This window comes from Acomys russatus, chromosome 4, assembly GCF_903995435.1.
Source record: "Acomys russatus chromosome 4, mAcoRus1.1, whole genome shotgun sequence".
NCBI classification, from domain to species: Eukaryota; Metazoa; Chordata; class Mammalia; order Rodentia; family Muridae; genus Acomys; species Acomys russatus.
Genome location: NC_067140.1, coordinates 390,670 through 403,945, shown reverse-complemented (window position 1 = coordinate 403,945; position 13,276 = coordinate 390,670). Strand labels below are relative to the sequence as shown.

General features: G+C 49.5%; 1 protein-coding gene across 1 annotated transcript in view; it reads right to left on the bottom strand.

Annotated features, from left to right (window-relative positions):
- Positions 1–2,077: 2,077 nt before the first annotated feature.
- The window catches only part of Acss1 (acyl-CoA synthetase short chain family member 1), a 50,358-nt gene continuing 39,159 nt past the window's right edge, over positions 2,078–13,276 (bottom strand). Inside the window, exons 6-14 of the mRNA XM_051143441.1 lie at positions 12,778–12,925; positions 11,545–11,682; positions 10,623–10,715; positions 9,461–9,573; positions 8,984–9,110; positions 8,155–8,282; positions 7,970–8,033; positions 3,774–3,892; positions 2,078–2,266 (exon numbers count right to left, since the gene is read on the bottom strand). Of these exons, the coding sequence (XP_050999398.1) occupies positions 2,087–2,266; positions 3,774–3,892; positions 7,970–8,033; positions 8,155–8,282; positions 8,984–9,110; positions 9,461–9,573; positions 10,623–10,715; positions 11,545–11,682; positions 12,778–12,925 (1,110 nt within the window). The 3' untranslated portion in view covers positions 2,078–2,086. The remainder of the gene's footprint in view (positions 2,267–3,773; positions 3,893–7,969; positions 8,034–8,154; positions 8,283–8,983; positions 9,111–9,460; positions 9,574–10,622; positions 10,716–11,544; positions 11,683–12,777; positions 12,926–13,276) is intronic.

The following is a 13,276-nucleotide window of genomic DNA, read 5'->3' as shown; positions in this document are numbered from 1 at the left end:
TGTCCCTGACAGCATCATATTGTCATACCTGAGCTTGTTACTTAGCCTGGGTCCTGTGGTACTGGAAAATTAGTATCATGAGCTCATCCCTGAAGCCAGAGTTGGCCACTTAACAAGGTCAGGGGGCGCTTCACCTCGAGAGCATGAGACCTGAGTTCCAGCCTCAGAACCCATGGAAATAGGCAGACATGAATAGAATAGACAGGTGAATAGACAGGTGTTCAGTTGTAACCCCAGCAATGGGGAGACAGAGACAGTGTCTCTGAGCTTATTGACCAGCCCGAGTAGCCACTTGATGAGTCCCTAGGCCCAGTGAGAGACTTTGTCTCAAAAAGAAAAGGCAGATGGTGTTATGAGGTTGTCTTCTGGCCTCAAAGTACAACATGTGTGTGTGTTCGGGCACACACACACACACACACACACACACACACACACACAAACATGCACCAACGCTTTTTTTTTTGCGTGTGCTATCTTTTGAGTGAATAGACCCCCTTTTAATTTTCCCTTAGGATTTTGTTGGGAGGTGAGGCATGGAGGTCTGAGGTGAATGTTAACCTAGTGTTCAGGAGGCCCTAGGTTCAGTCTCTAACACCAGGAAGAAACAAAATGGAACAACATCAACCAAAAACATCCCCATAAGAAGAGAGTGAACAAAATAAATCTTTATTTGAATATTTCTATAAATCATTCTGAGAGCTTCTCTCAGCAACCTGGAGACCTAGGCCGTTCTCCATAGCTATAGTCGGCCAAGTCCACCGCATGGCTCTTTGCTGCTGGCTGTGACAAAGGACTATTATTATTTCTGCTACCACCACGCCACCTCCTGGAAGAGTCACACATTTACCTCATTACCCAAGAAGTCAGCACAGATTAAACACACAGTAGGTGTGCAGTAACTAAGATACCCCTGAAACACGCATCTAGCTAAGTTCTGTGGACCAGACAGATCAGTCTTCCTCTGTCCCCAGGGGCCTTGCTTACAGAGCGCCATACCCTCAGCCCTCCCATGCCTACAAAACAAGCTTTTCATGACTTCTCAATTTGTATCCCTCACCAGTGTCTAGAGGGCTTAAGGCACATTGAGAGAAAGCTTGCTTGGAGCAGCAAGAGCTTGCTTGGACCACAGTGGTTCTTGCTGCCCCAACCACAAAAGAAAAGGGCAGCCAGAGCCTTCAGGAGCCTAGTTCAGATGAGACCAGAGCCTTTAATAAGACACCTGATTTTCACAGTCTCCCATGAACAACCTCACATATTGGAAGCGATGGTGACCTCTCATACTACAAGGCACCTTGGGGAAAGACGGTTCCAGATCACAGCTTAGAGAAACAAACCCAAATGATTTCACAAGTAAAGGAGAGGACATTCATTCCATCCTCTGTGGGAGTTAGAGGTGGTGCCGTGTAGCTCAGAGGTAGAGCGCTTGCCTAGTGTACAGGAGGCCCTGAGTGCAATCTCTAACATATAAAACACAAGAGTTGTCAAGTTTGTTCTAGCATAACATAAACCAACGAAGTGGATGTGGCAACTTGGATTAGCAGCATCAGGACAGCTGTGTGTCAGGGGCACAAACATCTCCGATGTGGACTTGAAGCACACGAAATGGTAATAAAAAGCACATTTTGTTATCTTCATGCTTCCCTGGGGAGGCAAGAAGGGTGATTTTACCAGTGTGTGTGTGTGTGTGTGTGTGTGTGTGTGTGTGTGACTAAGTGTTCACAGTACACTCAAGTGTTCTGTTATTCTCAAATAGAAAAATTTAAAAAAAAATCTGCGTTTTGTATCTAGACACATCTGGAGAAAGCACTGGAGCTAAGTGATGAACAGACAGACCTCTGGCCACCCTGTGCTGGCTCACTGCCAATTATAACTTAATTCTGGAAACCAGATGTAAGGCAAAGACCTCCCCCCACCCCCAGAGGCGGTCCCCTGAGCCCCAGGAGGAAGAAAGAGGGGCTTCAGCCCCACATAGGGCAGTAGAGGGGTCATGTGCTCAGATGAAACCAGCCACTCTGAAGCTCCTTCCCTGAGGACTGCCAAGCATCTTGTGCGGCCTTGTCTGAGCACACAGATAGAGGCACACCTCTCACTTGGTGGCAGCTCGCTGCTTCTCGTACTTCTGGAAGGCACTCAAGATTTCCGTGATGACATTGGGGTCCTCCAGGGTAGTAGTGTCCCCTAGATCCTGCCCCCTGCTGGTGATGATCTTTCTCAGCAATCTCCTCATCACTTTCCCAGATCTGGTTTTGGGGAGACGCTTCACCACCTGTCAAAGATGGGTGGTGTTAGGGTCTGGACAGCACCGTCTGACACCAGTGATTGTTCTGAGTCCTCCTGTGGAGGTTGACACTCCTTACCAAGGACCACACGGCATCTTTGCCTGATATATAAGCCAAGCATGGTCACAGTCCCTGCCCTACCCCACTCCCTACCCCCACGCAACCTGACCCTGAGGCTGAAATCCACCCCAAGGACAGGATCTAATCTGTGACCAAGCTTTGCTGAACCCCCTCCGGGTGTGACTGCTGAGCCTGTTTTGCCTACCACAATACTCGAGTGGGTTCCTTCTCATCCCAAGCCTGGAACTTAGGTAAAAGCCACTGGTCTTTCATTCTGATGCAAATGGTAATACTTTAAGAGCTGTGTTTGTGTGTTTGGTGTGTGTGTGTGTGTGTGTGTGTGTGTGTGTGTGTGTGTGTGTGTGTGCATGTGCAGATGGTGGTACTGGCTGGAGACTAAACCCAGGGCTTCGTGTATATAAGATTTTTAATAATGACTATCTTTGGAGATGGTTCATGTCCATGTCACAAGTCCACCTGATAGGCAGCAGTGTGAGCAATATAAAAAGGAGCTGGACCCTTCCTGCTTCAGAGGGTCCCAAACCGAGAAATCATTGTGGAGAAGTGTCAATGAAGAAAGGAAAAACCTGAGGCAACTCAGGTGGCCGGGTCCCTTCCCACATGATCCTGGCTGGAAAACAGGAAACATGTTCAGTAACCACATGAGGCTGGAGAACCCCTGTCTCTCAAATCCTTAAGTCCTGTCTAGCTTAGCAGTAGAGGTCAAGCTCAGCATTCCGAGTCTCTGGGTCCCATTCTGTTATGATTTAAATCTTAACTGCTCTCTGAAGACTATGTTAAAGGTACGGTCACCAGTTCGTGGTACTGTTTGGAGATACTGGAGCTTTTAGGAGGTGGGGTCTAATGGAAGAAAACTAGGTAATTCAGGGGCTGGCCTTTGACGGACACACTAGGTCCCCTCCTCAGCTACCATGACTTCAACACTTTGTTCCTTCCCCAAGCTTCCGGCCAGGATAAGCAGCATTGCCACAGGTCAAACGGCAGCCCGCCCAGCCATGAGCTGTAAGACAAAAATAAAACCTTCCCACCATTTAAGTTAAGTACCTCAGGCATTTTGTCACAGAGATAGAAAGCAAACACATACCTAACATCATAAAAAGGGAAAAGGGAAATTTCTATCCGCCTTACCATCAATTCTGTACCTGTAGCCAGCCTTCAAGGGCTACAGGATAAGAGCGTCTAGCCTTGCCTAGGACTGTTTCCTAACCGGGTGTGTGCTGTAAGCGTCAGCTGCTCTGGCCCTTCCCTGTCGCAGGAAAACCCCTCAGGGAAACCCAAACCACTAATGACAGTTTTGATGTTGGTGGAACAGGAGCCACATACTTGTAAAATCTCACCATTGCTTGACAACCATGGAAAGCAGAGGGGACTCAAAGAGAGCGGTGCTATCCTGCTGAGGTGAAGATGACTCACCAGGATCTGCTCAGGCACCGCATACTTGGCAATCTTGGTGGCTACTGCCAACTTGAGTTCATTTACTACCATGTTTGCATCACCGACGTCATCTTTCAGCACAATGAAGGCAAATGCAGCTGGAAAGAGAACAGAGACTAGGGAGTGCTCGGTCCTGAGTTTGTCTGGCATCCTTGGTCACGGTCGGGTCACGAGCTGCTGCAACTCCAAGGGGTTCTAAATACTGAGGTGAAACCCTGAAGGAGCATGTCAGCAGCATGGGAGTGAAAGCAGCCCCAACAGCAGCTCTGCCAGTGTACCGCATGGGCAGTCACATGACACAGCGGCACTGCTGATGACTGTGTATGTGTGACCTGGGACATGTGACTTAACATTCTGTTCCCTCAGCTGTGGAAGAATGCGTGCTGTAGGCTGCCTGGAGGTGGACACGTGGTTGTGTAGCAGCATACTGGTGAACACAATGGCTTTTCACTTAAAATATGTGTTCCCTGAAGCTTAGTCAGTAAAAGGGGGGCCACAGAAGGACAGTAACCTGAGTTCAGATCCCTGGCGCCTGGTGGTGCGTGCCTAAATAATCCCAGCACTGCGGAGGTGCAGATAGGGGAAACCCTGGAGCTTGCTGACCAGCAGCCTAGCCAATCTGTGAGCTCCAGGTTCAGCGAGAGACCATGTCTCAAAAAATTCGGTGGAGGGCAACTGAGCAAGATGTTCTGACTTCGACCTTTGGCCTTCATAAGCATGTGCACTATACAAACATGCACATGTGCACACACACATTCCCACGCAACATGGCCATAGTTCAATTGCTGGTTGTATGTGCTGGGCTCCTGTGTTGGAGAGTATCAAACTTCAAACTTGAAAAGCTCCATCATGGAAGGAAGTCCCGCCAGGCTGCAAGGTGAATGCGTGTGCTTTATTTACAGTCTGCCCTGTGCCGCGGAACCATTTCTGATGGGCTGTCCTTTCTACTGCCCTGCAATGTCCCTCCTCTCGTGAAGTGTTTATATACTTCTGTGCAGCTTTCCAGTAACTTCTTTGTCTGCTCCGCACCAGTTCCCCCCTTCCAAGCTTATCCTTACCCTGAGCTTCGTGAAGTGACTGCATTGTGTACCGTCCTCATTGGTCACGCTAACTGTTCAGTGTCTGTGTCTCCTTTCTGTTCCCTGACATCAGGTGGCTCCATCATGGCGGAGGCTTCATCTACTTTACTTTGATTAGTGTGTCACCAGCATCTAAAATTGTGCCTGGCGTATGGTAGGTGCTCGTTAAATGTGTTGACAAACGATTATTTCTAGCACAAGCTTAGCAAACTAAGCTGCCACTAGTTAGGCTTCCCCATCTCCACCCTGAAAACTCTTATTCATCCTTCAAAGCCGAGCTTGGTTAACTTACACTCTGTGAACCTTTTTCTGATTCTGTCCACAAGTTTTAGTATTTGGTCTATAGAACGGTTGATAGTTTCACTGTCCCACCCCCATCAGGTCAAGTGCCTTGTTCCAGCTTCACAGTTGACATGACACTGGAAGCAGATATGGATTATTGATTCCAGAGGCAGGGATGGAGAGAGGTAGAGGAGCAGGTTAAAAGCCAGACAGAGGCGCGTGTAAGGTCCAAACAGTCATAAGCCAACAACAGTCTAGCCAAAGCCCACAGTGTTTTAGGTCTTAGTCAAACTAGACTCAGAGGCACTCAGAGGGAGTGGGAGCAAACTGTAACTGTGTTCATCTTGGCACTATGCAGGAACTGTGAGTGGGTTGTTTGTGAATTACAAATCTGTTGGAAGCCGACAGCATCACACTGTGTGTAAGTTGCCCTCCCAGCCCTCCAGGCCCTGAAGGGCTGTCAATACCTGAGCAAGAGCTGATGCTGGAGCAGGAAGTGGCCAGAGGGTCCAGAGAGAGTGTCAAGCATCAGGCACCATTCTGGATGTGCCCCTGAAGAACCCACACGCAGGCGGAGCAGCTGAGGCAGAGCACAACCTAGTACAGCCTGCCGCCCCATCTAAAGCTGTCCCGTGGCGGTGCAGCTTCTTTGACCTGGTTTTTATTTTCTAGGGTTCATTCAGGGCCTGATAAACCTCCAAGGACAAAGTAGAAGGCACCTGGGGTCACAAGCCACTTTCCTTGTCCTCTCAGGTTCAGGACTGAAGTGTTGGCACTGTCCTGAGACTCGGGCACACTGAACTTCACAGCTTCCAGATGCTGGGAGTACACCAGTGTAGTGCAGATCCTTTGACCACAGAGATGTCAAGTGCAGGGTCCCCAAAAGTGGGCCCAGGTCCCTACTTAAATGAGGTATCTTCACAGTTACCCATGAGTTCTCATTGCTCCCCACTTCTCATCCTGGTGCTACCTACACATTGCCTCTGCTGGAAGGTGGCCCAAACAGCTCCCCACATGTCCCTGTCCCACTTACAAAGCCACAGCTACCTCAGCACATTGTTGATGTTATGATGCCATTTCTTTTTTTTTAATTTTAATTTATGTGTGCTGGTGTGAGGGTGTCAGGTCTTGGAATCACAGACAGTTGTGAGCTGCCATGTGGGTGCTGGGAATTGAACCCCGGTCCTTTGGAAGAGCAGTGCTCTTAACCACTGAGCCATCTCTCCAGGCCCCAAATGATGACATTTCTAAAGCACTTCACTTATAATTAAATTTTGCAAGAAGTCAACTCAAAGAAAGTATTTGATGAGGCTGGAGAGATGACTTAGCAGTTGAGAACACTTCCAGAGGACCAAGGTCCTATTCCTAGCATCCACATGGCAGATAATAACTAACCATCTAAATCCTGTCCCAAGATATCCAATGTCCCCCCCCCCCCACCTCTGTAAGCACTGCACACACATGCTGCACAGACATACGTGCAGGCAAAACATCCAAATAAAGACATAAAAAATATATAAACTAATATATAAAAGATATAAATAAAGATATAAAAAAAGAAAGAAAGAAAAGGCAGGGCCTGAAGAGATGGCTCAGAGGTTAAGAGCACTGACTGCTCTTCCAGAGGTCCTGAGTTCAATTCCCAGCAACCACATGGTGGCTCACAACCATCTATAATGTGATCTGACACCCTCTTCTGGCCTGTATGTGTACATGCAGGCAGAGCACTGTATACATAATAATAAATAAATATTTTTTTTTTTTTAAAGAAAAAAGAAAGAAAGAAAGAAAAGGCAGTATCCATGGGGCTGTGGTAGACTGCATACTTAGCATGTTTGAGGACTTGGGTTCAATCTGGGGCACGAAAACAGTTTAATGTTTGCTTAAGTACTGGAACAGTAGCACATAAGTGTAGACAAGAGGCAGGTGAGACTTGGAGCAAGCTGAAACACGGAATGTCCCTAAGAGGAGAGAGAACACTCAATCCTAGGCCACTGGGCAGGACACGACACTCAAGGTCATTTTGTGCAGAAATGACCTCACACAGTCTTAGAATATGGCCAGGTCACACGAGGCCACGGAGTCTGCCATTGCAACACTCCAGTGTCCTTTCCAGACACAGCCACTTAGGAATCTGCTGGCTCTAGCGAAAAAAAATTTAAAAAGATATTACTGATTTAAGATCATCCTGGAGCTGGGTATGGTGGCGCACGCCTGTAATCCCAGCACTCAGGACGCAGAAGCAAAGGCAGGCAGATCACTGTGAGTTCAAGGCCTGCCTGGTCCAGGACATGACAACCAAGATAACACAGAGAAACCTTGTCTCAAAAAACTGAAAAAAAAAAAAAAAAAAAAAAAAAGAGATCATCCTGATACTTCACTCTGCCCTCCTCACTGTGTCAACACGCTGTGGAATCACAAGTTAAGTTTCCCCAGCACCTCAGGGCAGCACAGCCTATACCATGGGGCCTAGCCCAGTGCCCAGTTGCAGCCGCAGTGCTGAACCCAAGCAGGTGGGTAGGCAGGAGGACATGCATGTGGCTTAGAAAGTGCCCCAGTCAGAGATACTGGAAACACAGGAGACTTCCCAGGCTCAGCCAGGGGCCAAATATATCATGGCTTCTTATGGCTGAGTGTCCTTAAAGGTCAGCAAATCTGGGCATTTCATAGTTCAAGCTCTTAATGCTTACCTTGCTCAGCGTCCTCACCAGGAAGGCAGAGGTGCAGCTCATATGGCCCTATCACTGCATCCTCAGAGACGCGGGCACCCTGCTGGCCATGAGCCACCACTGCAGAGGGAAGGAGGATACTCACCCTCTCCCTTGATGTCATGAGGGTACCCAATGACAGCAGTTTCTGGAACAGCAGGGTGGTCAGCCTGTGCACAACAAAGGGTAAAAGACCCTGAGGTGACTTGGGGTGTACATTCCACCCTGACTCTGAGATCGACAGAGGCATCGTTAGAGTACCAGGCAAAGTAAAAGGCAGGCCGAGCTTACCATTGCATCCTCAATCTCTGCAGTCCCCAGGCGGTGACCGCTGATGTTGATGACATCATCCATGCGCCCTGTGATCTGGTAATAGCCACCCTCGGTCCGGTGAGCTCCGTCTCCAGTGAAGTAATAACCTACGACATGATGTAAGACATTCAGTGCCAAGCGCTCTGAGCCAGGCCCCTGCACAATCTGTATCCCAGTCCCACTCTAGAAGCTACCTCTGAAGATGGCTGGGCTGTCCCTGGCCTGTGGCAGCTAACACATAAACACCCCTAGAGGTCCCAGGCTATATTCCAACGAGCACGTACCACTAAGGCTACATCACATGAATTATATCAAGGCTGCAAGTGTCCAGAGAGCCAAAAACAGCACAGCTGGGATGCCCCTCGGGATGAAGGGCCGCTGTAACCTTGAGACTGAAAGTTGCTACTTCCAGCAAGGCAGAGATGTTGGCAGTCACACAAACTTGTAACCCATGACCCAAAGGAAAACTGAGAAGGCCCAGCCTTTGTGACAGTTTCCCACGTCATGTTTTATCACTCATTTTTTCCCCCAGTAGCTACCAAGATGTCCATCCCAGGCCAGAGTCCTGTGTTAATGGATATACTCATGTCCATCCCAGCCCCACAGAGGCTTGGAATACCGTCCCCACTCCCCAGTCAAGATAAGGAATGCCTGGGAAGTGAAGGGAGGGTGCATACCCAGACTCACTTCCACAGACCCAGCATCACATTACACTCATGTGCCATGAATTTAACCAGTTCTCTTATCCATGGGAACACGGCTCCAGGGATCCATGGAGAAGGTATGGGGATCTACCCTAGCTGCTCACCTGGGTATGCTCTGAAGTAGGCATCTAGGAACCTCTGGTGGTCACCATAGATGGTCCTTGCCATGCCTGGCCAAGCTTGGGAAATGCACAGGGCCCCAGAGACATCACCACCCTCCACAACATTGCCCTACAGATGAAGGGAGACAGACATTCGTGAGACACTTAGCTCTGGGAGAAAAGCAACGAGCTGACCATCAGCAGCATCCTGACTGCTTGACCCATGGCAGAAAATAGGGAGCACCGAATGGAACTGCCTAGGGCTATTCTCCTGTGGAGGTCTGACAAGGGCTTTGACTTGCAGCAGTCAGTAGTGTTGCTGTTTAAGAAAGGGCTGCGGAGCATGTGTGAGGACCTGGCCTTTACTCCAAGGACCAGACCCTGTATCTTAGCAAGGCACAGAAAGCAGGGGATGGAACACTTGCCAGATGAGTAGCAAAGCATATGTGCTGGGGACAATCTCTGCAAGACCCCACACACCTTCTCATCCATGAGTACAGGGACAATGCCAAAAAAGGGCCTCATGGCCATGCCCGGGAGGATCTCTGCCCCATCTTCTGAGGGTCGCGGTGCAATGCAGATGCCACCGGTTTCTGCAGGGAGGATGAAGAAACACCAATTGACCTGGGAACCAGGCACAGGGATATTCCACAATGTGCCCATCTGGGCTTGGATTGCCATCTCCAACACTGTGGGCGCACACAGAGCCCTGAGCTCTGCATTCAGCAGGTGGGTATGGGTGCTACCCTCTGTTCAATAGGCCCTCACTGGGTCAGGCCTGAGACAGGCCCTCGCTGGGCCATGCCTGAGACAGGCCCTCACTGGGTCAGGTCTGAAATAAGGAAGGGTGAAAATTCACCTACTTGCACAGGAAGAAGGAAGAAATGAATGCTTGAAGCTGGGACCAATAAATAGTGAGGCCTGTGTGGTCATTTCTCTGGCACTCCCATCAGGTACATTATGAAAAGTTCTCTGCCCCATGTCTTCCAGCACAGACAAGAGCTCTTATTTGAACCTGTCACATGCAGGCTACTTGTAACACAAGACTGTACAGTGCTGTGCAACTGTACGGTGCTAGCCTCTTCCCCTGAATATCTCAAGGAGTCAGGTATTCAAAAAAGGACAAATAAAAACAAAATACTACATAAAAACTTCATTGTCCCACTAAAATTTAAGTTTAAAGTCCGGGTCTCTTGAACAAAAAGGTTTGTCCTCCTCAGAAGTGGTTGCGTTGAGGAACAGGTGACCATTGAGCATTTACAAGGCCCTGGGTGTGGTTCCCAGCATCGCACCAAAATAAAGAAGGAAGGAGGCAAGCAAGGAAAAGATCTGCACCTGCAAAGAAGAGTGCACCCTGTGACCTCGCCAGGCCACTGGCCTTCGCCACTTGCCCTACTGTGTCACCTCATTTCCTCCTCACACAGAGGCTGTAAGAAGCACAGGAAACCAAGGCTCACGAAGGCATCCCACATCCCCAGCAGCCAGGCTGTACCTCTGAACCCTCACCTATGCGGATGCATGCCGAAGGGAGCTTTGTGAGCACCAGCACAGCCACTTTTGAGAACATGAACCCTGGTGCTAGGTATGCCTGAGTGCCTGTTAGTCACCAGGCTTGTGCCAGCTCTCCCTCAGGTTCACTCACCTGTCTGCCACCAGGTGTCCACCAGTGTACATCTGCCATCACCCACCACCTTGTGGAGCCACTCCCAAGCCTCATGGTTGATAGGCTCTCCCACTGAAACCACACAAAAGCAAGAAGGAAATTAACAGGCTTCCAAGAAAACCTGAAACCAAAAGGAACAAATTATGAGGAAGAGCTCTATGGCATTCTTGAAGGCTGCATCAGGAAACCTGGAAAGGCCTGAGTTCCCATGCCCGTAGTCATAAAATAATGCACATTATGATGACTACATTCACTCCACAGAACTGGGAGGAGACATATGACTCCCCCCCTAAAAAGTGGACATGTACAAAGACGGACCGATGTCAGTCTTGCTCATCACAACGTGAAAGAGACTGCCTTTAAGGACAGGATGGATTTAAGGACAGAGTGGATAAGCTGTGGTATATCTACGCAGTGGAATACCATACAGCTATGAAAATAACCATGACACTGCTACCCATAACAACACATTGTATGGACCCATCGCATGAAGTTCAGAACTTAAGGATGCACACTGAGAGAGTCACAGCAAGAGGTTGCTGGAGGGAACCTTCCACATGCTATTCTGCATTGTAGTCTGCATTCTTCTATAGTCGATCTAGGAAGTGGCTGTCTGTATTATGTATGAAAGAAAGCCTTTTTCAACTTGGCTCCTTGCCCTCTGTTTGACTGGATCTTACGCCTCTGAAGAGAGGTGCCTTGCCCTAGCATCCCATAGCCTGATTTCTCAGTGTCTATCAGGAAAGCTCCCAAGGCTAGCATACAACCCTCGCTCATCAGTTTAGAGCAAAGACTGCTGAAACAGTGGGCGGCCCCTGCCGGTCACCTGTCAGGACTGTGCAGTTCGGCGTTGCCCAGCAGAGCCCCAGGCCTGTGCTAAGCCACACAGCACCGTGCTCACCTGACCCCAGCGTGCGCAGGGAGGAGCGGTCATACTTCTTCACCCAGGCATCCCCATGCTTCAGCAGCAGCCGCACGGCTGTCGGGGCGCCATAGAACTGGTTGATCTTTAGCCTCTGCACTGTCTCCCAGTAACGACCTACAGAAGGGTCACAGTCAGCCGGCGAGCCCATGAAGCATGGCTTATTTTATATGCATTTACGCCAAGCTCAGTGTACTGAGGGCTGGGTCTGTGCATCTAATCATGTATATATATATATAAAGAGCCCATACCATCCTTGAAGAAAGGGGTCCCAGAGAACCCCCTAATTGCAAGGTGGCATCCAGAAGCTTCTACACCCAACCTTGGATGACACCATCATGTGAGATATACCACATGAGCCAGCCAGGGATCAGCTTCACTGGCTGTCACTGCAAGATTTTAAAAAATGACATGGAATTTTGATCGGGGGTTCTTAAACAGACCCTAAAGAAATGACTCACCTCCCCTTGGTAACAGCATAGCTGCTGATATGTGTGTGTGCGTGTGCCCAGAAAACACACACACAGCTCACACTACACCTGAAGCTGCAGTTAAGCCATGACCCTCCATCCTGGCTATCACCCCATTACGATCCCTTGAGTGCAGCTACAGGGGCCAAAAGGCATCCAAGAAAAGGTTTTCACCCCAGCACTGTGGCATGTTAAGGCAAGAGCTAGCAGCCATTTGACTACACTAAAGCAAATATTTGGGGATATTGTGTTGCGTGAGAGAACCACCAAAGACAGCAGGATGAGTCCAGGTCCTCAAAGGTGAGTGCAGCTTAACACGGGTGGCTGCAAGCCATGTGTGGTCCTGAAGCTTGGACCGTGGGACTGAGGACCATGGGAAAGATGGGCAGCTGGCCCAGGCGTTGAGAAAAGGGTAGATGCAGACAGCCGGGGCGGCCCTAGATATGAGATGGAGGATGTTAAAGTGCCGGCTCTCAGCAGGCAGCTTCCGAAACAGCAACGGTAAACATGAACTGAGCAGTTTTGAGATGAGATTGTGTCCGACTCCCTCTGATTTTTCTGCACACAGCAGTAGGCTCCAGTTCTTCTGGTAGGGTTCAAGGCTTAGCATTTTTGGTATACACATGGCATCTGTCCAGTGGGACACAAGAACTGTCCCTTTGCCAGATCCAGGCCTGCAGGCCTCTGTGACTCTTTCCTCCAACCTTGAGACCCTTCCGTCAGCAGAGTTCTTGGTCCTCACCAGCGTCAGGGTAAACTGGGGTGCTCTCGAAAAGGACTGTGGTAGCCCCATTGCAGAGAGGTCCATACACCACATAGCTGTGTCCTGTGATCCAACCGATGTCAGCCACACAGCCAAAGACATCGCCGGGCTGGTAGTCAAACACGAGCTGTGGACACAGGAGAGGACCCTCAAAAATCTGTCTTCCCTGTCACCCTTTTCCTACCCACCACCAACACAGCCATTGGCACAGCAGTCTGTAACTGGAACACAGCCACCACAGCTGCCAGGAACAGGTGAGTAATGGCTGCAGAGGTTTCCCACAGAGCCTAGCAGAAGACAGAACCACCAGCACTGACAGCGGCAGTGTGGCCATTGCAAGTACAAAACAGTATGTGGCACATAAGCACAACACAACAAGCCAAGTAATCCTGAGCTGCAGAATGAAGCGAGCTCCGGAGTTCGTCTGTGTGCCAAAGACGGCCCACGTCCTGAAACAGGCATGTACCCGGTGGTGCCA